Source organism: Asterias rubens, chromosome 16 (assembly GCF_902459465.1).
Source record: "Asterias rubens chromosome 16, eAstRub1.3, whole genome shotgun sequence".
Lineage (NCBI taxonomy): Eukaryota > Metazoa > Echinodermata > Asteroidea > Forcipulatida > Asteriidae > Asterias > Asterias rubens.
The window spans coordinates 5,097,935-5,122,923 of NC_047077.1; the positions used below are offsets into that span (position 1 = coordinate 5,097,935).

Genomic DNA, 24,989 nt, shown 5'->3' on the forward strand with positions numbered 1-24,989 from the left:
TTAACTTAATATTTTTCATTTTATTTTGTAGACATAGTTATGGGAAAGGCACGCGGACTTGTGACAAATTGGGTTAATACCACGGATCTGGTAGGGGTAAAATCAGACAGCAGGATAGAGGAAAGTTATTCTACAAATCAAAACACACAAACTACAGCTGAGAACAGAAACTGAGCTCAGATCCTTCATGCGGTCTAGTCATGTTGTTTATTACTTATGATCCTTTCAGTCTACCCATTACACCGTACCAGAATGGAACCCTATTCCAGCTGACATGAAAGAGACAACTAACTTAAAATACTTCAAATCCAGACTTGATGCCATTAAAACCCGGAAATCTAACCCCAAAAGCCTATTTTAAAATTTAGGTAGCCTGCAGCATGCATGACAAACTGTATGTTTAAAAAGCCTTCCAAGACAATTTCATACAGATAATTTCTGAAGATTCTGAAGTCAAAGCATTGGTGTTTCCGATCTTTAAATTACTCCTCAGTAGCGAAACCCTCTTTATTTGTCTGTCTCCGAAATAGCGGCTAAAGCTACGACTGTTGCTAAGGGTGCTGCCGAGGACGCAGTAGTATACTTCAACACATGGGCAAGCAGCGATCCAGCTGAGCCGCAGCCGCCAATACATACAAGGACATTATTTCTCTTTTTACCAATTCATGTGTCGTTTCTTCAATCCAATCACTCGTCATTTTATTCAAACTTCGAATTAATTATAGGAATATCCACGAATCATTTTGTAATCATCAATGATGCTTGGCTGGCTGACAAAGTCGTGTACCCTATTTGCAATCGCAAAACACTGCATAACCTCGTTATGCAATCAAGAGATCAGACTATTTACCAACCCTTCCTCGCTTTTGTTTACGTCAACGTTTTGTTTTTTTGAAAGAAAACCAAAATGGCTACACCTTGAAAATATGGGCGGTCTTTAATTATGGTCTCCATTTATTATTTATGGCAACATGTAGACATCGAAATCCAATTATTTTGTCAACATTTTATGTAGATAACTTGGAATGTAATAAACCTTGTAATTAATTTTTTGACATTGCACAGCAGTTCCTTTTTTAAAGATTATTATAGCAACTATCAAAACTGCAAACAACGATTCCTGATTATTCTTTAAATACAAAAGGTGTACACAATCAAAGTTGTACAAATTTCACACTTAATGATGAAGTTACCCAACGATAAATGAACCTTGAACCTTGAACCTCGATGTGCATAATGTGATATTTAAACAATAGGAGACTTTGGAGCGCAAGGTGGCAGCAGACTTACCAGGTAAATTCCCATTGTTTACGTAGTTCTGAGCATGCGCACATTACCGAGAACGATGGATTCTACATGGTAAGTCTGCTGCCACCAAGCGTCCTGAAAGTCTCCCATTGCGCACAATCACACAAGTGTCAAACCTGACTATGTACTTTCGTCCATGGATGTAGTTTGTTGTTTCTCTGCCATCTGTTTGGCTTTCTGTGATTTCCTTTTGACTGCCCTGGTCAGACACTGGTTCACGACGGGGAACATTCCAACGCAACCCTCGATGCACTTCTTTAGGCACTGGGGAAGAATAAAGACAAGGGTATACTTGATAGCGTGGTAAATGGTTAGAAGATATAATATGAGCAGCGTATACTGTACCAAACGTCGAGACCAAACCGGCTCTTTTCAGAGCCAACACTCATTTCATTCATGGAGGTACCCGCAATTCACACCATGCGAAGCTTCAAAAGAAAAAGCACAACTTTCTGGTAAATTTGTGATTATTTGAAGTTAAATTTCTTCTGATGTGTATGATATCTGTTCCTTTTTACAGGCACCGTGTATTCAGTTTTCTTTAGATTTGTCGATGAACTGATTTTACTTCTGCCATATTTTCCTGAAGTTAAATTGCTAAGTGAATGAATAAAACAGTTATTTTGTAGTTGATTATTTGTCGTCTCTAGGTTTTCCTGGCAAATCATTCGATTTTAGCACCTTGCTCATTCAATAGTTGCAGGAGTAACACGAATTTCAACGGTTTGGCATTCACTAAAAAACTTCCAATTCATATGCAGTCAATGATCATTCAATTTCGTGAACAGCCAGCAGAAAGATGCTGGATAGTCATCCAATTTCAACAATATTTTGTGTAAAATAACCCGACCGAGGAATGGTGAACATACAGTTTTGAGTATCTTATAACTTGACGTCTAAACGAACCTAAATTGAGAAAAACGAAATCATGTGGGCAAGGAAACGAGGGGACATATTTTGGAGAATTGTGCTTTGAGAAAAACGAAATCATGTGGGCAAGGAAACGAGGGGACATATTTTGGAGAATTTTGCTTTTGATATTAAAGGAACACGTTGCCTTGGATCGGACGAGTTGGTCTATAGAAGCGTTTGAAACCGTTTGATATGAAATGCATATGGTTAGAAAGATGTTTGAAAAGTAGAAAATAATAATCCACAAAAGTATCACTCAAAATTGCACGGTTTTCCTTTTACGTCGCGAACTAACACGGTCGGCCATTTATGGGAGTCAAACATTAATTTTTTGGACTACCATAAATGGCCGACCGTGTTAGTCGACGAGGTAAAAAGAAAACCACGCAATTTCGAGGCATATTTGTGTAGATCATTGTATTCTACTTTTACAACATCTTTCTACCCATATGCATTTTATAACAAACGGTTACAAAACGTTTTTCAAAGACCAACTCGACCGATCCAAGGCAACGTGTCCCTTTAACACAGGCATGCATCTTGGCACAAGTCAGGGTCTCATGAAAATTACATTTGGCTGAAGGGTCATCTCCGAAAACCCACCTCTCCACTCTTTTAATATTATTTCCTGGAAACTACAACTCGAATGCTCACCTGCACAGCGACCTCGTGGTCTAATTCTCCCGTCTGTTGTACGGCAGATAGTTGGTTGAGGGATGGTAGATAAGCTACCGTGACCGAGCCGTGGTTGACGGCAGTGTTGACGGTCTCGTCTGGGTCTAGACGGCTTCGGAACTCCTCGCTCGTGGTAGGGTCCAACACCGAGGTTTCAACACCTGCCTGCCGCTACAATGATTAATCATTTCAACATTTATTTTATACTACCCTACGTGAGATATAACATAACAAGCAAAATAGTGAGCACGATGGAGGGAAAATAGTTAATCTACCAAAATAAAGGGAGTATGATATATGGAATGGATAATAAGTTTACACAAATTGTGTTTCTTTTGAGTACATTTGCCTTCATATCTATACATGAACAACACAATCGTCTCTAATGGGAAATAAAGGAAACTTATAGAAGCTATATGAACAATGGGAAACACACAAAGTAGTTCAAATTCCAAAATACTTAAGGATAAGGCAAACCAATGAACATTAAAGTAGATACTTTCAGAGTCCAGCATGAAACATTTTTCAGGTGAGTTTTTCGTGGTAAAAGGCACATATGAAGACATGTTTATTTACATTTGAACATTTTAAATGACACGAATGCAATGACCGTATAAAAGTATAATGCATATTTGCAGGGCTGAACTTACATAGATACCAACTGCCGGCCCATGTCTTGATTGCCGTTAAAAATTTGACATTTTCAAATGGAAGTGCCTCTTGCAAAATCCAGGGCTGAACTTCATATAGCTGCTTAAGCAGAAAATATTGCTTAAGAATTTTCTAATTTGCAGACAGGAGCAGGATACCAGTCACATGACTTAGTCAGTTTAACTGGTAAACTTATCTGGTAAGCACAATTTTGTTTAAGTGCTTAGCTACTTTTTGTGCAATAAGCAGCTCTTTCAAATCGGGCACATGCCTTGTTTTTATAGACCTGTTTCTTACCAATGCACACCCGACAATGACGTCATACATCTCAATCCCAGCATCTGCAACAGCGACTGAGGCACACGTTAAAGCTGCCGAGAGTGCTGTGAGAAGAATGAAGAAAAAACATGGCAAAAATACATCAATAGAGGGCTGGAGAAAAGTTGTGAACCTTCGATCTAGGAGCTTTGACTGGTTAACTCTACAAATACTAATAATTCTTAGCCTGAAACAATATAACTATAAGTTCGTGAACAACATTGTAATCCGATCTTGATGAAAAATTAAGTAAATATATGTTGCCTTGTTTTAATAGCCACAAGCGGTGGAGCGACGGAAGACGAGGGCATGATGAGGCACTTGGTCAAAATAACATTTGCTCACTCACCCAACTTCCACTTCAGTTTTTCACAAAACGGGCGTTGACCTCTAATAATTAAATCCGAAAATTGATTGATCTTCTACGGAAGACTATTCGGTGCCCATCACCGCTCATCTGTAGATTTTTTATTTAAAAACTTCTCATGGGTAGTTGGTTATTTCCTACGACATGTTTTCGTTTCATTTTGGGAAACAAGTAGGAATGCTACGTCTCTTCCTGTTTTACGACTATATGGAATGCCGATGCTACGCGTCGCCGGCGGGACACAATCCCGTGACCGTGACCCCCCTTTCAATGTTGACTCTCATTGCGCGGTCTGCACTCCAGCTTGGGGTAATAATTGAACGGGGGCGAAAGGGGCGAGGGTATATTTATTGTAACATGGCTCAAATATTGTAGCCGGGATTGAGTGTAGAGTCATGTAAGAACTTGAAGTTTTTTACCTCGAAAAAAATATATAATAATACAACCAACAGGGGTAATTCGAACTACTTGAACTTGAAGGCGGTCCCAACTAAAGTACAGGGCTACATCAGAATTATTTTCAAGACAAACTATAAAAATACGTAAAGGAATGCAAAGGGGGTGGGGTTGGGGGGGGGAGGAAACAAAATTTTGCTCAGTTGTTCGTCCAACCTTTATTCCAGCCTTTAAGTTACCTAAACCCACCACTTATTAAACAAATATTTCTCACCCATTTCAAGAAATATAGGGTACTCCACAATATCTAAATCAGTAAAAATATACAAGCGAGTTCCGAAAGAGTCCCTTATGCAATGCATGCGACGAAAAGGCTGAGGCTGTAGCACCTTCACTGGGATCAAACCATTGAGGATTGGTGAAATCATACACATAAGCAAAAAGAAATTTACTCATTTAAAATTTTTCCTCTTTGTTTGTGGAAATTAACAGCTTAAGTGGGGGTCAAGGGTTAGGGCGCCATATGCGTCAAGACCAGTTAAACCCACACACGGCCTCGCGGCAAATATGCACCGAGTTCCTGTTAGATGTCACCATTTTGTCTGCGAATAAAATCCATTTAAATCACCAAGGATCACTGGGAAAACTTGACACACGTTAGATAACAATCCAATGTTACAACATGAGAAGTAATTTCAAGATTCATTTTCATGTTTGTGACAAAATGTGTTAAAATTCGGAAAATGTTGATTCATTTTCCCAAGGTTTTAGCACATTGGGTCTCGACTGAAATATTTGTAGGGAAATGTGACCTTTTTGATAGCCTAAAAGCCACACTACATAATATTCTTTCAATATCGTAAAGAAAACGCAGAATGAACGGACGCTTACAAGGAAAATACGGCAGAAAAGACAGATGCCTGTAACAACTTTTTGCAACTCTGCCACGTTCACTAAGAGCGCCGTGTCACACACTGCGGATCCGGCCAATCAAGTGCGAGATTACAGGCATCATAAATATTCAGTAGCTGGTGACAGCCAGTGGCGTTTTGCGTATACTGTACATGTACATGTGTACGGTTCATGAATATAGGAAGGTACATGGTAAATGTACATGTGTACTGTAAATAAAGGGTTCACTGCACTGACACAATGAGGACAAAAGTAGGACAATATTTTAGGGGTCTAAAAGGGGTGGGGGTGGGGGTGCACAAGCTTTACTTCTGCCAGGCGTTCTTGTCACACCGTTTGTTAGTTCCTTGCTCTATGGTTATTTGGGTACTTTTTGTAACACCAAACACAATGTCCACAGATTTACTTACACCGTTTGAAGATAATGATAGTAGAAAGCGTACCTTAAAATATTAGTTGCTGAGGTGCGGTAGTTTCTGAGAAATGAGTAAAACAATATCATGAAAATACGTTTTTACATGCTGATTTTTGTCTCGTTATCGCTTAGACGAAAATTATTTGTAATTACATATTTTTACCCATTTCTCAACAAACTACAATTCACCTCATAATTTTCAGGGAAGCTTTCTACCAATCGTTTTCTTCAAAACTGTGTAAGTTAAATGTAAATCTGTGGACGTTATGCTTTTTTTTTTACCAAAAACTACCCATACTCGTTAAGGTGATAATAATATGTGACGTGTAGGTTAAAGAAATTGTGTCTGTGTGGAAATATACAAATAAACAAAATACATTGAAATTACCAAAGGTACACTTTTTGTAAATGTTTCTATAGCAGTGACGACGGTCCGATGCGTGCCCAATTCCAAATACCCACCGTTATGAAACGGATAAAAGGGACTCTCATCAAAACTGCTTCGGAGTCTGACAAATAACCTGAATGTTTGTTTGAAATGTCATTGGTTCCGTTTCACATTAAACTATTCGTTTAGTGCATTTGACGTTGGTCTCGTTCGCTGTAGGATCCGTCGACGAAGGGCTAGGGGCGAAGTCACTGAACAGGCTGGGTTCTGAAAATATATGTCCTACCATGGTCCTACATACAGTATACACGACAGCTCACGGATCCGACCACAGGAGGCCAACTTCTCGTTAGACTTCGACTTAATATTTGGTCCTAAACTCTAGATTATGACCAGATTTTAGCTGCAATAAGCCTTAAATACTGAAAAGGGGTATTAAAACTTGTATTTCAACTTCATGTAAAATTAATAAAGTTCTATCTGAGCGTACAATCAGACATTTTAGATCATAAATGTGGATGAAAAATTTCGAAATTTCATAAATGTTGCTCCGTTTGTGAAACTCAGTCAATGAAATTCCTTTCTGATTTGGCTGCAAGGGACTTGTAGTTTCACACTTCCAATCTGTGCAAAATAAACTGCAACTTGGATGGGCCCTTTCCGGAGATATTGAGTAAAAAACGAGCCGATGTAAACACAGTTTTGGGTGAAGTTGTTGTTATGGTGCATTGATGTGCTGTCCGGCTTGACCAACCAGAGACCAGAAGTGGTGTTACGCAACACATTGAGGCATGAGTGATTGTGCCTCCTTATTGTGCTGCTAAAAATAGACCATGGGTGCAGATTTGATAACATGAATATCCTCTGCCACATTTCTAAAATGACGGGTCGGAAACACATGGAAGACATGTTTACAGCGGCAGCACTTATCATGTCCCTACGAATATTTCAGTTGCATTAAATTTGGTGCAATGGTTGTGGTTGAATAATCTTTTTGCCAATGCCATTAGGGGAAACATTTGTATTAGGGGGGGGGGGGGGGGGTCTAGGAACAGTGCCTGGAAGTTTGGTCATTGGATCCCCCACCCCCTTCAAGCGCCGCCACTTAATATTGTTCATATCAACCTATAACAGAAAGCTGTGAAAATCATGTCAAATTCCACCTACGATCTGAGAGAATTTGATTTGTACAGTGGTTTCAAATAACTCAGTTTCCCCAAAACATTAGGTCTATACTAACATTAGGTCTACTAACATTTTTGTATGTACGTAAGTATGTACTAGAAACCATAATCACACACTTGATTACAACATAACTATTTGAAATCATATAAGCATATACTTTATAGGCCTACATTTTATTTCCAAACGGTGAACCTAAAAACGAATACTACCGAGCTACTTTTGTGTGTCACATTCTTATAAAACATAACTTGAAACATTTTCTAAAAAACTTCAACAGTTTTGTATCGATATATGCTTTGCAGTACATAATCGCCTGAGGAAAAGAAGATGTAGGATGGACGAAAATATAACTGTGCCCCTCATAGCAGCCATGAATATTTATATACTTTAACTTAGTAAGCCTAAACTAATGAACATTGTGAAATTTATTGTTAAAATATTGATGTTATATTTAATTTGGTTAAATATAGTGACGTCATCTTTTTATGAATAACGGTTTCAAGTTACAATATAAAAATTCTCATAGAGATAACTGCCAGTCCCAAACCGAAGTAAAACTTAACACAAAAAAAAAAAAAAAAAAAAAAAAAAAAATCGTTCTTGTACAATACACATAATCGTACATGTGCATTTAAATTTAAACTGACAATGACAAAATCCTATAACCAGGGCTAAAATTCGAAAATTATAAACGATTGACAACACATTCACAGACATAATGACAATATGATGACAAAAAATGTAGAATTACGTGAAAGAATTCGTTGACAAATACGGAGGTTTGGAGCTCCAGTCCGTAGCAATGTCCAGATAAAAATGCCAATCACTTGACAATCCAAAATGGCTTCCGCGTAAAATCGTGTTTTACTCCAACATTTCGACTTTAAATAAATCAATTCACAAATGCCAACAGGTGATAGAAATGAACACATATATAAACAGTAACGTGTATAGCAAAAGTTTCATTCACGAATTAATAATTTGACAATTTGTTTCAGACGAAAATGGCATATTTTCACCAGAAAATGGTTCACGTTTTCGCACTTTTTAATTGATTTTCAATCTTTATAATCTAATGGTCATAATTAGATTTTTGTCAAGGCTGACATTGCATGTCCGTTTATACTCTTCAAATAAATGCGAAAGAAACAACGATAAATCCAACATTACGGCAACAAAATCCAATTTTTAAACAACATGTTTTAACAACTCGGATTGCGAAATGGTCAGGTTGTCTGATTTTGGCGCCGTATGTACACGATATGGGTGATCCATGACAGAGAGCTTGGCCAATCAGGGGGCTTCGATGCAGTAGGGCTTCGATGACCACATGTCATGAATAATAAGTACGTAAACACAGCTGAGATATGCCACTGACATGAACTGAACAATGTACATGAACAGTGTCGATTACGTTCTGTCTAGCTTCCGTGCAATGTTCTGGCATAACCTTTGCTCATTTTAATCAAATAATGTAGGTTTAATCATGGAGATTTTTTTTTTTAATTTACAACCAAACTTGAAGGTTTACAGTCCGCAATTTATGTTACTGATGATAACTATATGTACATGTATGTTGCTCATTGTTTCCTCATTGTATTCGTTTCATACAAATTACAAATCGCATAGTTTTAAAACAAATGTAAAGGCAGTGGACACTATTGGTAATTACTCAAAATAGTTATTAGAATAAAACCTTACTTGGTAACGATTAATGGAGAGAGGTTGATGGTATAAAATATTGTGAGAAACGGCTCCCTCTGAAGTGACATAGTTTTTGAGAAAGAAGTAATTTTCTACGAATTTGATTTCGAGACCTCGGATTTAGAACTTGAGGTCTCGAAATCAACCATCTAAACGCATACAACTTCGTGTGACAAGGGTAATTGTTTTCATACATTATTATCTCGCAACTTCGATGACCAATATTGAGCTCGAATTTTCACAGGTTTGTTATTTTATGCATATGTTCAGATACACCAACTGTGAAGACTAGTGTTTGACAATTACCAATAGTGTCCACTGCCTTTAAGACAATAAATTTGATAAGTTAGTACTGAATAATAACTAAAAATTAGTAACAACACTGAACATTCTTGACAGGAATTGGTCAGGCTATGTGGACCCATAATCCAGATCGATTCTAAAATGCCGAATTTATGACTGGTCAAGGACGAATGAGAAAAGACAGTAGTTTATCAAACTAAACTGACTGTAGCCAATCGATATTATAAAGCGCCACTAATAACCAATCAAAAGCTGTATACCCACGCCATATCACCATGAGAACAAGGGTGGGGCGAGATACGTTCTCCTTGATCACATCACAAGTCTAAGTTAAGATTTATTGTTGTCGAAACTTCTATCAAAATCACACCAGCATTATCCAGAAGACGATCAGAGCATACTGATCGAAACGTCGAGTTAAACCAACGGTTCTTTTCAGAACCACCTCAACTCAAATAGAGATTATTACATGGTGTTACCGCAAACTCTCCTATATCTTATCTCCACCATGCAAAGTTTCAAATCCTACAAAATCACACCATTTATGGCCTACTGCTGTCCGTGTATATTAAAGACAGACATTTCAGACAGAACTAACTCAAGGGATATTTTCTCTTATCATCATCATTAGACCGTGAATGAAAATCTGTGACCATATAGACGGTTTTTTGGTGGTAATTACACCAACAATTAATTTCCCATAACAAGTCACTTTGGCTTATAGAGCCATGGTTAGAGGCACTGCAGCCGCAGATATTACCTTAAAGGCAGTGGACACTATTGGTAATTACTCAAAACAATTATTAGCATAAAACCTTTCTTGGTAACGAGTAATGGGGAGAGTTTGATAGTATAAAACATTTTGAGAAACGGCTCCCTCTGAAGAAATGTAGTTTTCGAGAAAGAAGTAATTTTCCACGAATTTGATTTCGAGACCTCAAATTTAGAATTTGGGGTCTCGAAATCAAGCATCTGGGGTCGATTTCACAAAGGTATTCCTAACTTAGGACTAGTCCTAAGCAATGCTAAGAGATAGGACTGGTCCTAAGTTAGGACCAGTAACTCATCCTAACTTAGGACTGGTCATATCTCTTAGCATTGCCTAGGACTAGTCCTAAGTTAGGACTACCTTTGTGAAATCCACCCCTGAAAGCACGTCGTGTGCCAAGGGTACTTCGACGACCAATTGAGCTCAAATTTTCACAGGTTTGATATTTTATGCATATTATGTTAAGATGCACCAAGTGAGAAGACTGACTATGACAATAACCAATAGTGTCCAGTGTCTTTAAGAAACAATCCCTTCAAATGAATGTGGTTTGGGAGAGGAGAGCGGGGTTCAAAAACATTTCACTCACAGAAACGTGTGTGCAGGATTGTGTTTTCCATTTACGAATTGTACTTCCGGAGACCAGCTTGATACATATAATTATATCCAATCCATGTGACACAACATAAACTATAACCATAACCACATAGAGCAAGGACCTCATGATTAAATTATTGATATTTGTTTAATTTGGTTTAACCTTATTATAATTTATGGTTTCACAAAGTTTTAATATAAAATTATGCCAGCCAGTCCCACTGCGAACTAAAATTGTAAAAACTAAATTAGCTCGTATCCGTACACATAATCGACATGATGTACAGATACCTAAACTGACATTGGCAAATCCAACTACTAGGAGTAAAATTCACAATTTTTAAACGATAGAGAAGACGTACACAAATATTATGACAATATGATGACAAGAAAATGGAGAATTTATTGAAAGAATTCGCTGAACAATATATGGAGGTTTGGAGGTTCAGTCCCGTAGCAATGTCCAGATAAATGGCCAATCACTTGACAATCCAAAATGGCTTCCGCGTCAAATCGTGTTTTACTCCAACTTTTCGACTTTAAATAAATCAATTTGTTTATTTCAGCAGGTGCTAGAAAACAACCAAACTATATAGAGTAATGTGTAAAACACAAGTTTCCTTCACGAATTAAGAATTCAGGCAAATTTTTCCAGACGAAAATGGCATATTTTCAACAGAAAATGGTTCACTTTTTCGTACTTTTTAATTGATTTTCAATCTTTATAAATTAATGATCCTCATTTGATTTTTGTCAAACGTGACATTACATATCCGTTGATACTCTTCAAATCAATGCGAAAGAAACAACGATAAACCCAACCTTACAGCAGCAAAATCCCATTTTTAAACAACATGTTTTAACAACTCGGATTGCGAAATGGTCAGATTGTGTGATTTTTGGCGCCGTACGTACACGATGTGGGTGATCTATGACAGAGAGCTTGGCCAATCAGGGGGCTTCGATGCAGTAGGGCTTCGATGACCTCAAGTCATGAATAATAAGTACGTAAACACAGACAACGGTCTATTGGACACATGTAGTGGATCATACATGTACATGTATATCGTACATAGTTTACGTACATGTTAGTCATGATATCATGACTTACATGTACGTAAACTATGTACGATATAATGTACATGTATGATCCACTACATGTGTCCAATAGTACAAACTCTGCATTACTTTAGCGTCCATGCAATGTTCTGTCATAAACCTTAAAACTTTGTTGTCAAGCCCTTGTGGTCACATGATTTCAGAACTTGCGTATAAGTCTATTAAAACTATTTCGGTTTTAATTTACAATCCATTTTGTAATTATGAATGATATAGTGTCTGATGTTCAATATTATGTTTTCTCCTGATATTGGTATCCTTTCGTTTCAAACAATGAAAGAAATTAAGTCATAAATGGAATTGAAATTAATTATCCTTTACATTTTGTTTCATGACATAACATCGCATTTAAAATGTAAATGTTTAGACAATAAATTTGACAAGACCAGTTCTAAACAAATTATAAAAGTTGAGACAATAAATTTGATAAAATAGTATATACTAAAGAGGTCTTAAAATAGTAAAAACACTGAAAATTCTAGACAACTCGTTAATAGCTCAATGGGATGAGAAAACTCGTAAACATTGCCGTTTGTTCTATATACAGTCCTTTATACGAATTAAAACTTTTTGTTACACGTCGATCCTTCAGAAATGACCCGGTTTCGAGTTCCGGGTTGAATTATGGGTGCCGACCCATAATTCAACCCGGAACTCGGTACTATATTACGAGCTATTATTCTCCCATTTGAAACCAGATTCCGGGTCAGCTTGACAAAGTTATGGGTCAGGCTTTGGTTGGGAACCGCGGAATCCTGGTCAATTCTGATATATGGAATTTATGACTGGTCAAGGACAAGTGAGAAAAGAGACAAACACTAATCTTGCAGTTCTACCTCCACGCAGTAATCAATCGATATTTCAGGACACCGCCACGACCAATCAAAAGCTTTACACCCACGCCATCTCGCCATGGGGACAAGGGTGGGGCGGGATCCGTTCTCGTTGGTCATAAGTCACAACGCGTAAAAGTTTCGTTCTCGAAACTTCTATTAATCCACCATTACTGTTTATAGCGGTGTCTCCAACTTATTCACATTTTGATGCTAAAATACCAGCAAATCAGCTTGCTATATGCTTAAAAATTGTCCCTGCATAATTCTAATTTGACATGGTTTGTAAAAAAATTGTTGTTTTTCCTAATTCCTCCTTAGCTGCTGATTAATTATTTACTGTTTTGAATTTTTTCAGTTGCAAGTTATTGTTGATAAATTTAAAAAATTGGAACTGCCCATTTTTTGATTGACAAATTGATTTTAATTCGTTGAGACAATAAAGTACCAGATAAAATGTCAAGGTAACAAATTGTCTTCGGGAGAACACCGAAGACACCCAATTTAAACAATAAAATTCTCCATAAAATAAATAATATTTAGGGTTGTTTCTTGTGAATGATCGAAGAGGGTTAGGTAAAGTTACATGTACTAAACATATTAAATACCATACAAATTCACTTGGAGAGAAGCATTGCAGCTATTGATAATTTTTATAATATTATTTACAATTCCTTTCTAAAGAATGTGGTTTTAAAAGAGGGATTCAACAATATTTCAATCTGCGAAACATTTGTGCATTATTGTGAATTCCAATAACGGATTGCTTTTTCCTGAGTGCATGCTGGGCTATTACCCCTCCAGTTTTTCGGCATCATCTCAAAACGAAACCACCTTTTGACATTTTTAACGTGTTAGTTTTACTCGTATTATCTGCAATTTATAGGATTAAACCAACCGAATAGTTCCAGAAATAGTTCCAGAGGTTGAGTGGCTCAAAAAATCTGAGTTATTTTATGTGAAAGGGCGAGAACTTTCCTACCTCGACATCATTATTTTGAATTGACTAATACCTACACTTCACAGTTGCATATAATCTGCGTTATAACAATACAAAACACCATCAGTATTTCATAAACTAAGGGTGAAAAGGCTTGGTATAGAAAACGTAAATTTAATAACCAAGAAAAAGAAAGGAAAATTGTATCAGAAGGGCCCGCAAACAGGTGCTAAGTTGATAGTGCGCGCTTCGTGCCACACCCTAAAAATATACAAAGCAACACTTAAGTTGTTTCTGAATTTTTAACTTTATGTGTAACAAAAATGAGACATTAAAATTCTTTAAAATAAAACTGTTTTAACTTCTACAATAAAAAATAAATAACGTAAACAAGTTCAAATGAAATATAATGTGAACATGTTCAGGCAATTTGTTTTTGTTTACATTCACAAAACAGTGAAAACATCGTTCATACCATACTTTGAGTTCAAAAACAAAATCATTTTGAATTTTTGTTGTGTAGGTTGAAATTGAAGCTATCAATACCTGCCTAAAATAAACTAATGAAGTTAAGTAGTCATTTGTTTCTAATAATTAATTGTATCGCTGCATCATTGATCTGTGTACCATATCACGGCGCGCCAATAAAAAAAAGAACGCTGAAATCTTCTCTTATTTGATCATACAGGGCCTAGTCATTACTGAAATGATTCCCTTGCAATGGCAAATTTTGTACCATTCCACTATGATGTTCTTGATGAATTGATTATGAATTATTATCTGTTGATTGTTCTTAATTAATCCAATTTGACATCATAACGAGTCAAATCTGACCAAAAGCTTCCGCCTGCATACTGACCGATGTGTGCGCAAGCGGCTCAAAACTAGAGTGTTCAAAACCCATATGCCATGTACACGCGACTTCCCATGCTGTCAAAAAATTACCCTAAATTTTACAATTTTTAAGGTTTATGGTTCCTATGGCTTGTATATTCAACCAGACATTACATTAAATTATTAAAATCTATGTAGTTAAGTGGAAAGGTTGCCAGAAAACGAAAAATATAGAAGTTCAGTATCGAATGCAAATTGCAAGGGCCGTCATCGTTACACGTTATTGCTATCCAAACTGCGAACTGTTTTTCAATATCCAATTGAGCTCGGCACACCATTTTCGCGTTGTTTTTACATTTTCATGAAGGATGTGACACTTCATTTTTACTGAATATGTTGAAATAAGTGGTCTGGGGATAATTTTGACGATTTCAGGCTAAATTAGAAGGTTTACAAAATGGAAACGGGGCTATCTTCAATCAGCCAATGAGCTTGAGCTGCAGGGCCAGAGAAAAAACCGCGCCGAATAAGCATTCATGCCAAGTGTATTTTTTGTCCAAATATGCTTATTTATACCACAAAATACACTAAATTTTGTACAATTAGTTGAGAAATCCGGTTAAGTTGGGACATAATCAGGTTAAAACTTCTGAACTGCCAAATAATCGGCTATTTTCATGAGAAATTCGTCCACGTTGGCATGGAGACTCTACGTTGCGCACCGAAAAATATGCGACGAGAGTCAACTTTTTGCCACACGAGTCACTAAAATTAAGTGCTCAAAAAACTACGATGGGATGATCCAATGTTCATGATTTTTTCACGCACTATACTTAAGAAGGTTTCCTTTCATTTCAAATACTTGAACAATTTGTGTTGAATCAATTTTCATAGAAAAAAGTGTAAATTTTCGAGAATTTTATTAATTTTTTTGAGGTTTTTTGATTCGGTGAAAATTTCAAATTTTTCTGACACGGAAAATGCACAAAAGTTTTGTTTATTAAAGCTGGGAATCCTTGTCTACAGGTCCATCAAAAAAAATCATGAAAATGTGTTTACAATAAGTCAAAAAATAAGCTCAAAAAAGTAGACACTAACACAGAAATTTACAAGTGCGCCATTTTACCTTGCAAAAGGCCAGCCCACTGTACCGCGTTGTGAATAATACGAGTGATTTCACGCACGTCCGCAACGAGTGTATATTACAGGGCGCTCGGTCAAATCCAATCATTCAATCTTATTTACAGGTGTATTAGCACAGTAAAGCAAGAAACTCGTATCAGAATGGCCGAACAAGTAGCAGCAGCACCAAAGGCGAAGAAGGCCGCCAAGCCAAAGGCACCAGCCGCTCACCCCGAGACCAAAGTTATGGTCGCCGCTGCCGTCGCCGCCTTGAAGGATCGCAAGGGATCTTCCCTGCAAGCCATCAAGAAGTACGTGAAGGCTAACTACAAGGTTGGAGAGAACTACGACACCCACATCAAGAAGTGCGTGAAGACCATGGTAGCCAAGGGCGCACTTTCCCAGACCAAGGGAAAGGGAGCCAACGGTTCCTTCAAGATCGACGGCAAGAACGTCAAGAGTGACGCCGCCAAGGCCGCCAAGGTTGCCAAGGATAAGGCAAAGAAGGCAGCCCAGAAGGAGAAGGACAAGGCAAAGAAGGCAGCCAAGAAGGCAAAGGCAGCCGCCAAGAAGGCAGCCAAGCCCAAGACCGCAAAGAAGACCACCAAGAAGGCTAAGTCTCCCAAGAAGGTCGCCAAGAAGCCAGCCGCCAAGAAGGTTGCAGCCAAGAAGCCTGCCGCCAAGAAGCCAGCTGCCAAGAAGCCAGCCGCCAAGAAAGCAGCCAAGCCCGCCAAGAAGGCCGCCAAGCCCGCCAAGAAGGCAGCCAAGCCCGCCAAGAAGGCAGCCAAGCCCGCCAAGAAGGCTGCAAAGAAGTCAAAGAAGTAAACAGCTTCTTCACTCACAAACCCAACGGCTCTTCTCAGAGCCACCACATATTCAAAAGAGAGATGATATCATTGTCTGTATTTGGTTGTTTTTACTTAATTTTATCAGCTGTTCATATTTTTATCTTTTATCCAGAATTGCGATTTGCATTGAATTGATGAAGCAACCTTCGCACATTCTTTGGCATTGATTTAACACTAAAAATTAATTATCAGTCGGATCCTTGGACAAGAACATAAAACATGTACAACTAAGTATTCAAAACTAGGCCCTACTCTGATTGATTTTTGTAGAAATGTACAGTACATTATATTTGCAATTCAAAGCTTTCTAGTTTGATAAGCTCTTTCTGGGGGCAAGGCCTTTTTATATTATTACTTCTTTAGAACCTGCTTTGATGTGGGTGATAAGACCAAAAACTACAGCACAGGCACAATGACCAATACATGTACTAACAATTTTGTCTATAGCAATCTAGACTTGCACCCCCCCCCCCCCCCTCACTACCTAGGAACAAGTACATGTAACAAATAGCAAATCCTCATACAGATACAGTAATCCATACAAAGTAGTTTTGATGTCAAATAGGGACATACCCTCGCACCCCATCCTTATTTTAACAAACAATTTACTCAAATACATGTATATCAAATAAGGGGTGGGGGTATGTAAACACCCCCCCCCCCCCTTCGCTACACGACTCACCCGTTTACACTGGCAAATCACTCAGCCAGCCGTACGATTACTGTGCACAATTCATCCGCACTACCCCCATGCGCAGGCCGAACGACCTCCTGCATGCGAATAGTGTACGGGGTGTGTGTCGTTTAAGTGTTCACCCACTACACGCAGTGAATAATTCAACTGCCTTGCACAAGGCTACCCCCCCCCCAATACAAAGAACCATACACAATAATCCAACTCCAAGTCATACAAAGCGAAAAAAACAATTGACTCCCCAGTGACTCGCACATGGGAAACAACAACTTGCAAGTACATGTACATGTAGTTTTCTCAAAGGCGGAACTTAAAGTCAATACGGTACATGTTCATGTATTTAAGCATAGATAGTACATACTGATCGAAACGTCGAGTTGAAAACAATGGTTCTTAATCTTTTCAGAACCACCCCAACTCATTAGAGATACATAGTCATTACATGGTATTGTTACCGCAAACCTTTCCATATAGAAATAATTTCATATGTCATGAACCCTAAGAGAAAAGGTGTGAGGCACATGCATATATTTCATCCTCAAACATGGAATCATTAAATTTGTGAGGTACATACATGATCATAACGTATGAACTTAAAGACACTGGACACTTGTCAAAAACCAGTCTTCTCACTTGGTGTATCTCAACATATGCATAAAATAACAAGCCTGTGAAAATTTACGCTCAATTGGTGGTCAAAGTTGCGAGAACAGAAAAAGACACCCTTGTCATATGAAGTCAAGTCTGCTTTCAGTAGCTTGATTTTGAAACAAATTCGTGGAAAATTACTTCTTTCTTGAAAACTATGTAACTTCAGTAGTAGTGTTCACTGCCTTTAACAGATACACACAAAAGCACATGTGGACACTTCAAAACCTTGAGATTATAGCAAATGGATAAATAATGGAATCAATGTGTGGTGAAGAGGTTTTCAACTAGTGGTTTAATCCCAACGAGGCCTGGTTCTTGATAATTTACCGAGACGAAGTAAAGGTAAAACCAGGTTTAAACCACTAGTTGAAAACCGATTCAACACACTTTGATTCCCGCTCATAAATACCTTTTCGGTCAAAAACATCATCACTTTTTGGTCAAAAAGTAAAATAAATGCAAACATGATAATTGTTCAATGATTTCTTTAAACACAATACCCCTCCAGCTATGAAATGGTAGAGCCCTCCGCTGCCCTCGCGTAAACAACTCCTTATAAGGGGATGCTGTGGGCGTCACGCGTATCGCGTGATGTGGCACAACTGTTTCAGCCGTTGCTCTCGACCAATAGGAATGAAGAAACTGTCTTATAAGAACAGGTGCAAGGTCGCGTGTCATGCTTATGAATTAACACTTTCTACCGGTCATTAACAAAAGGTTTATGCACACCCACGTGACGCACTCTCCACCAATAGGAGTAGAGAAACTTTCTGGGGTATTTATGAATAACTGTTCTAAAACACTAATTAATTGCAGGCCTCATATCAAACTAACCCACTGCGCCAACAGAAATTGCCATGGTGCTCTGTGCTTTGGCTGTGGTTCCCCCTTTGCAAGGTTTCAAGACAAATTTACATTTTCCTGATAGAAGTGCCCCTTACACGAGAACAAAATTGCTGAGCCCCGTCAAGAGCAAAATTCAAGGCCAATATGTACTAACTTTACTGGTTCAACAGGCAGTTGCAAGTCTGCCAGTGGCTTTTCATGATACGTGGGGCCATGCCTTCGCTGCCTGTGACTATGCCAAACATTTTCAAATACATTTCATCAGATTAACTTGACAGCTGATCTAGCTCAAATTTGGGGTACCACTTATCTTACACGGACACCCTACCCATGACACATTGGACTATTTTCCTGGTATATTCTTTCCTCTTAAAAAAACTAAAAAGAATTTTAAGCTAGATCATTTTGAGGTCATGCCCCCCCCCCCTCCACCAAACCAGACCCACCAAAACAGAATGTGCTTGGCACAGATGTCCATTTCCTTACATGGGCACCAATTTCCTGGCTTTGCTTAGCAAACAAGAATCAGCAAGCGCTTACCGAAAACAGGGTATTCCGCATTTGTGTCAAGCGTATTTCAGGGGGTTTATAGCAAGAGAATAACGGAAGAAAAAATATCATTGGCACAAGTTGTGTGCTTACAGATGTTTGAATTTGAGACCTCAGCTGAGGTCTCAAATTCAATTCAAATATTGATTTCTTTCTCAACAACTACAATACTTTATATTATAACACACCTCTAGCTTGTTCTGTATTCTGGTTGGCTAAAACACGGTCACATGGGATGAACTAATATAGTCTATTGATCATGCGCGCGTGTTTTGCGGGAACTAGTTCCCAAGCTTTGAAAATAGTGCCCGGTTACAGCGCCCTCCCTTGTACAAAACTTCCTTTCTTTTCCAGATTTCTGTTATTTCATATTTAAGACCGAGCTGTGTTATAAAACACATATTGCCTGGGTTAATTCGGTACATGTAACTAATGCACATCTATTCCCCCTCGGGCCTTTGAGTGACCAGAAGAGGGGCCTATTTTCTTTCGGCCTCTGGAAATAGGTCGCTCTTCTGGTCACTCAAAGTCCCTCGGGGGAATAAATGTACACTAGTTACCTCATTGCCAGTCAATATGTGTATACATGTATACATGTACTATCAACAGCCCTCCATTGCTTGGGTGTACAAAACGCCATTGACCCCGTCACAGCGTGCAACAATTGTTTACTTTTCAATGTATGTTTTTTTGAAAGAGAAAGACGGTCAAAACTCACCACTGCCATCATTTTGAAGAACCGTCACAAAAATGTCCAGTTGAGACTTGGGAAACTTGTGCTGTTGAACATAAAAATAAACACATGTAAGTTTAAGCACTCTCAAAGCACCCCAACAAAAAATACATTGGCAGAGCCATAGATAGGCCTGCTGGCTAAGCCTTGGGCGCCAAACGCGACTAGCATCAAAGTTGCGACTTAACATTGATTGCTAAGTTGAGTTGCGACAACCAGTTTTTAACTATATTTACTTGGTTAATAGTGCCGCCACAACTACTACATGTGCAAACAAAAATGGTCGCGACTACTGCTTGCTTGTGAACCAATTGTGTCGCTCCTGACTATTCACGACAACATAGTTTACTTATGAAACACAATTAGACATAATATTAATAATAAGAAGAAATACTTATATAGTGCAACTCAGTACTGCAAGTACTCTCAATGCGCTTTACAAAACGAATAAACAAATGTATACAAGAGAAAGCAACAAATAAACTAAACAATAAAAGATTACAACAAATATTGAGTGAGCAGGTGGGATTCGAGGTGTACTTTGAAGAGGTCCGGATTTATCTGAGAACGGAGGGGAGCAGGAAGAGAGTTCCAAAGGGTGGGTGCGCTGAATGCAAAGGCTCTGTTTATTATACCGTACGTTTTGGTTTTGTATGGGGGAACTTGTAGGAGAAGCTGTGAAGAGGATCTGAGTGACCCTGTCGGGGTGTATGGCGTTATCAGTTCGGAAATGTAATGAGGGGATACATGTAGACCATGGGCAGAACATCGGCACTTTTCCTGAGGCTAGACTCAAACAGTAGTTAACTACCCCGAGCCATAGTTTGGCCGTCCCAACTATAGCACTCTAGTTAGGACTGGTCCCATTTACTGTTGGGATGATTGTCAAGTTGGTGCAGAACATCGGTACTATTCCTGAGGCTAGACTCAAACAGTAGTTAAAGGAACACGTTGCTTTGGATCGGTCGAGCTGGTCTATAAAAAGCGTTTGAAACCGTTGTTATGAAATGTATATGGTTAGAAAGATGATTTAAAAGTAGAATATATTGAACCGCACAAGTATCACTCAAAATTGCACAGTTTTCATTTTAGGTGGGGAACTAACACGGTCAGCCATTTATGGTAGTCAAATATTTGACTCCCAAAAATGGCCGACCGTGTTAGTCGACGAGGTAAAAAGAAAACCACCCAATTTCGAAGCATATTTGTGTAGATCATTGTATTCTACTTTTACAACATATTTCTAACCATATCGATTTGTTAACAAATGGTTACAGAACGCTTTTCAAAGACCAACTCGACCGATCCAAAGCAACGTGTTCCTTTAACTACCCCAAGCCATAGTTGGGCTGTCCAAACTGTAGCACACAAGTTGGGACTGGTCCAATTTAGAATTTAAAAGATTAATGTCAAGTTGGGCAGAACATCGGCACCACTCATGGGCTAGACTCGAACAGTAGTTACATGTACTACTGCCCTAGCTATAGTTGGGCTGTCCAAACTGTAGCGCTCAAGTTGCGACAGGTCTCATCTTGCCTGTCTCCCCACCAGCCTCACCACTCAAGCCTTCGCTCAACATCCAACACCACTCCTCTCATGGAACCTAACTCTATCAAGCATCTCAAGTCTGCATCAAGTCGCACCTTTTCTCATTTTGCTCCCAAAACCTGGAATGCACTCAAATCTTAATCAGTGAATCATACTCTTTAATGCAAATTCAAAAAGAGTATCAAAAATTATTTATAGCCGATCTACTGTGCTGTGTTCTTGATGATGTAGTGGCGCTTTATAAAGTGCCTTATACGTATGTATGTATTTTAAACAGCTTCACTTACCAGACAAATAGCAGGTTGTAACGCTTGCTGTATGACCAAACCCAGCTGTTTCTCCTCGTTATCCTTCTGATGCTGTCTCCGACTGTGACAGGCAAATGTTGCGTACTTGAACTCGCAGCGTAGGGTTCCCTGCATGCTGAAGCCCTCCCTCCTCTGCACCTCATGGGGGCCGTAGACTGCGCATATCACCTTGGTGTTGCGGGCCTCAATGTAGGCGGAGCCTCGGGCTTGACTTACGACACCAGCTTTGAGAACTGTTTGAATATGAGAAAGTACAAGATTTTCTGAGTGAATTGTCGATGGGGTGTTTTACGGGATGTGGCACACTAGGAAATTTGCAGGCAACCAGTTACAGGAAATTTCTAGATTATTACTGTTCCTTTCCCCCAAAAATTACTAAATTGCATCCGCTGCTAAATAATGATTCAAACTGCTTCTAGCCATTGGGCTATAGCTTGGTTGTCTAGTGTACGATATGCTCTAGCATGGTAAAAGTCATTGGTTCGAATCCAACCCAAATGATATGCCAGAGGATTTGCTTTTCAGAAGTCGGGAAAGTACTTATTATACAGCCCTTGATACTAATTGGTGCAAGAGCCAAAAAAACACCAGAACGGTCTTTATCCCCAGTGCAAAACTAATACTAAAGCACAACTCTTTTTCTAGTTCAATGCATACCGAGCCAAGTATATGTACACAAACAACCCGCCTAATGTCTGACCATTCATTTTTCATCAACACTGGTTTAAATAACAGATAAAATATGTTAGTCAGCAATCTGAATTTGTTGAAGTACAGTACCCATTATATTGGCCTACATATAATTCTGCGGAGTTGGTCAACTTAATTTAAGAAAAGGGGTGTTAAAACTCTCGTTTTCATAGTTTGGGATAGCAGTTACTGACTAAGCTTTACATAGCTAATAGACCTTTATCAAGCTGCCACCATCTTGGTCATGTTCCCCGATCCAACAACAGTAATGGATGCTAATTTTTGTTGTACAAAAAGGAACCAGACTAGTTCTAATTCAAGCCTCAGTTTGGAGTATGTTGGCTGTCTCCCTATTCTGTATCTTTGTTGGGGGGGGGGGGAGTGAGAAGCCCTACAACCGCTAACTGCCATGTAGCCAGGGATCACACCCAAGTTTATGAGTACAACCTGGGAGGGGGCAGCCATGGGATCACCTTCTTAAAGACACTGGACACCTTTGGTAATTGTCAAAGAACAGTATTCTCAATTGGTGTATCTCAACATGTGCACAAAATAACAAACCTGTGAAAATTTGAACTCAATTTGTGGTCGAAGTTGCGACATAATAACGGAAGATAAAAACACCCTTGTCACACAAAGTTGTGTGCTTTCAGATGCTTGATTTTTGAGACGCCACAATCTAATTCTGAGGTCTCGAAATCAAATTCGTGGAAAACTACATTACTTTAGAGGAAGCTGTTTCTCACAATGTTTTATACTATTAACAGCTCCACATTACTCGTTACCAAGTAAGGTTTTATGCTAATCATTATTTTGAGTTATTACCAATAGTGTTCACTGCCTTTGTATCTGGTCACCATGCTTTAAAATGCTACCATGAATAAGGGGGTGGGGGTAACCTTCTTGTTTTGAGTCTGGGATAGCACTACCGACTGAGCTTTACTGAGCTAATTAGCTCTATGTTGGCTGTCTCCCTATTTGTATCTTTGTTCGGGGTGCCAGTCAGAAGCCATACAACCGTTAACTGTCGTATAGCCAGGGATTACTCCCAAATTTATGAATATAACCTAAGAGGGGGCAGCAAGGTGACCACCTTCTTAAGACTGAGTCGTACAGTAGGAGGGTTAAGGTTCGACAAGTAATCAATAAAGAAAATAAACACTTACAAATTGGTCGAATCTCTTCCAGAGTTCTGCCGTCAGATCTCTGCCCATTTTCTTGAAGCTGATGAGGATAAAAAACTTAAATTGTTGAAGTGACACATCTGAACAAGGTGTTTTTTTTACTGTTTATGGTTTGTTGCGGTGAGATAGTCGATGTGGGTGGTGGCGCTCGAATACTACTCTCGTGACATCACTGCTCTCATTTGAAGCTGCTGGCTGCTGAATACTCCTAATATAAAATGAGGTGCGTTCCACTATTGTCTATCCTGCTGTAGACGATAGCGGATCGAACCTCATACTTCTTCAGGTAGCTGTTGACTACCTACTCTCCCATTATTAAATTGGGCCGTAGTCATTAGAGCATTAGCCTCACAGGGGCTCGCGAGAATAACAAAACGATAACGTGAGTGTGGCGGAATCACAGAGAGAATCGGCCACGACAGACATTTGTAAATGACTTGTCCACAAGTCTACTGGGATACTGGCTTTTATTCACTAATTTCTGCTGCCCTGATCATTGCACAGCCATAACAATACATTCCATAACAATACATAACAATGTACCTATGGTTGGCAGCACTCAATTGTATACCTCGAGTCCTAGAACTATGCAGTTTTCGTTTCGCTATCGTCTCCCGTATTAAACGAGAGACTCGAAAGCGAAACAGCGAACCGCATAATTCTAGGTAGGAGTATCACTCAGTTGTAATTGTATCCTATCCTCCATCCCATATGGCTGTACCCAACGTACAGAAAGTGTGCTAATTCCTGTTTGATGGGTAGATCCGAAAACTTATTTGATTGGACTTGTAAAAATATTGTCATTAAATTTATATAAAAAAAATGTCTTGTTGATGTACATCAATATCATGATTATAATTATATTTGATAATTCTTTTTTTATTTAAATATGGCATCGTTTGCTTAATATTTATATGAAGTAACAAAAATATATTCCTGAACTAAAAAGACCATAACAACTTACCAGCTTCTTCTTTATTGTCGTTTTACTGTAAAGATCGGGTGAAAAGGTTTCTTCTGGACCAGGAATACGCTTCGAATCTATCGGCATGTTGACAGTTTCTGTGGAGTGTTCCGACTTGCACTGGGCATTTAAACCACGTGTGTTTCTCCCACATAGCGTTTTACACACTGAACTTTTCGGCTTCTGGAGTCAGAAGTTAGGCGCCCTCAATAGTTATATTTTGTCA

The 24,989-nt window shown here is 38.7% G+C and overlaps 2 protein-coding genes across 2 annotated transcripts; one reads left to right on the forward strand and one right to left on the reverse strand.

Annotated features, from left to right (window-relative positions):
• Positions 1 to 1,324: 1,324 nt before the first annotated feature.
• LOC117300810 (exosome complex component MTR3-like) lies at positions 1,325 to 24,963 on the reverse strand. Its single transcript, XM_033784638.1, has 7 exons — positions 24,764 to 24,963; positions 23,782 to 23,839; positions 21,905 to 22,158; positions 20,055 to 20,115; positions 3,844 to 3,929; positions 2,875 to 3,066; positions 1,325 to 1,572 (listed from the first exon to the last, which is right to left on the reverse strand). The coding sequence occupies exons 1-7, from the start codon at positions 24,848 to 24,850 to the stop codon at positions 1,429 to 1,431; spliced, it is 882 nt and encodes a 293-aa protein (XP_033640529.1). The 5' UTR covers positions 24,851 to 24,963; the 3' UTR covers positions 1,325 to 1,428.
• On the forward strand, positions 15,911 to 16,573 carry LOC117300811 (histone H1-gamma, late-like). Its single transcript, XM_033784639.1, has one exon. The coding sequence runs from the start codon at positions 15,911 to 15,913 to the stop codon at positions 16,571 to 16,573; it is 663 nt and encodes a 220-aa protein (XP_033640530.1).
• Positions 24,964 to 24,989: the final 26 nt, after the last annotated feature.

Excerpts from the sequence above, each read along its gene's own strand:
- LOC117300811 (XM_033784639.1), top strand. The coding sequence starts at position 15,911 with ATGGCCGAACAAGTAGCAGCAGCACCAAAGGCGAAGAAGGCCGCCAAG.
- LOC117300810 (XM_033784638.1), bottom strand. The coding sequence starts at position 24,850 with ATGCCGATAGATTCGAAGCGTATTCCTGGTCCAGAAGAAACCTTTTCA. Across the intron at positions 22,159-23,781 it reads GGAAGAGATTCGACCAATTT|TTCTCAAAGCTGGTGTCGTA; the intron begins GTAAGTGTTTAT and ends ATATTCAAACAG. Across the intron at positions 20,116-21,904 it reads TACAACCTGCTATTTGTCTG|CACAAGTTTCCCAAGTCTCA; the intron begins GTAAGTGAAGCT and ends TATGTTCAACAG.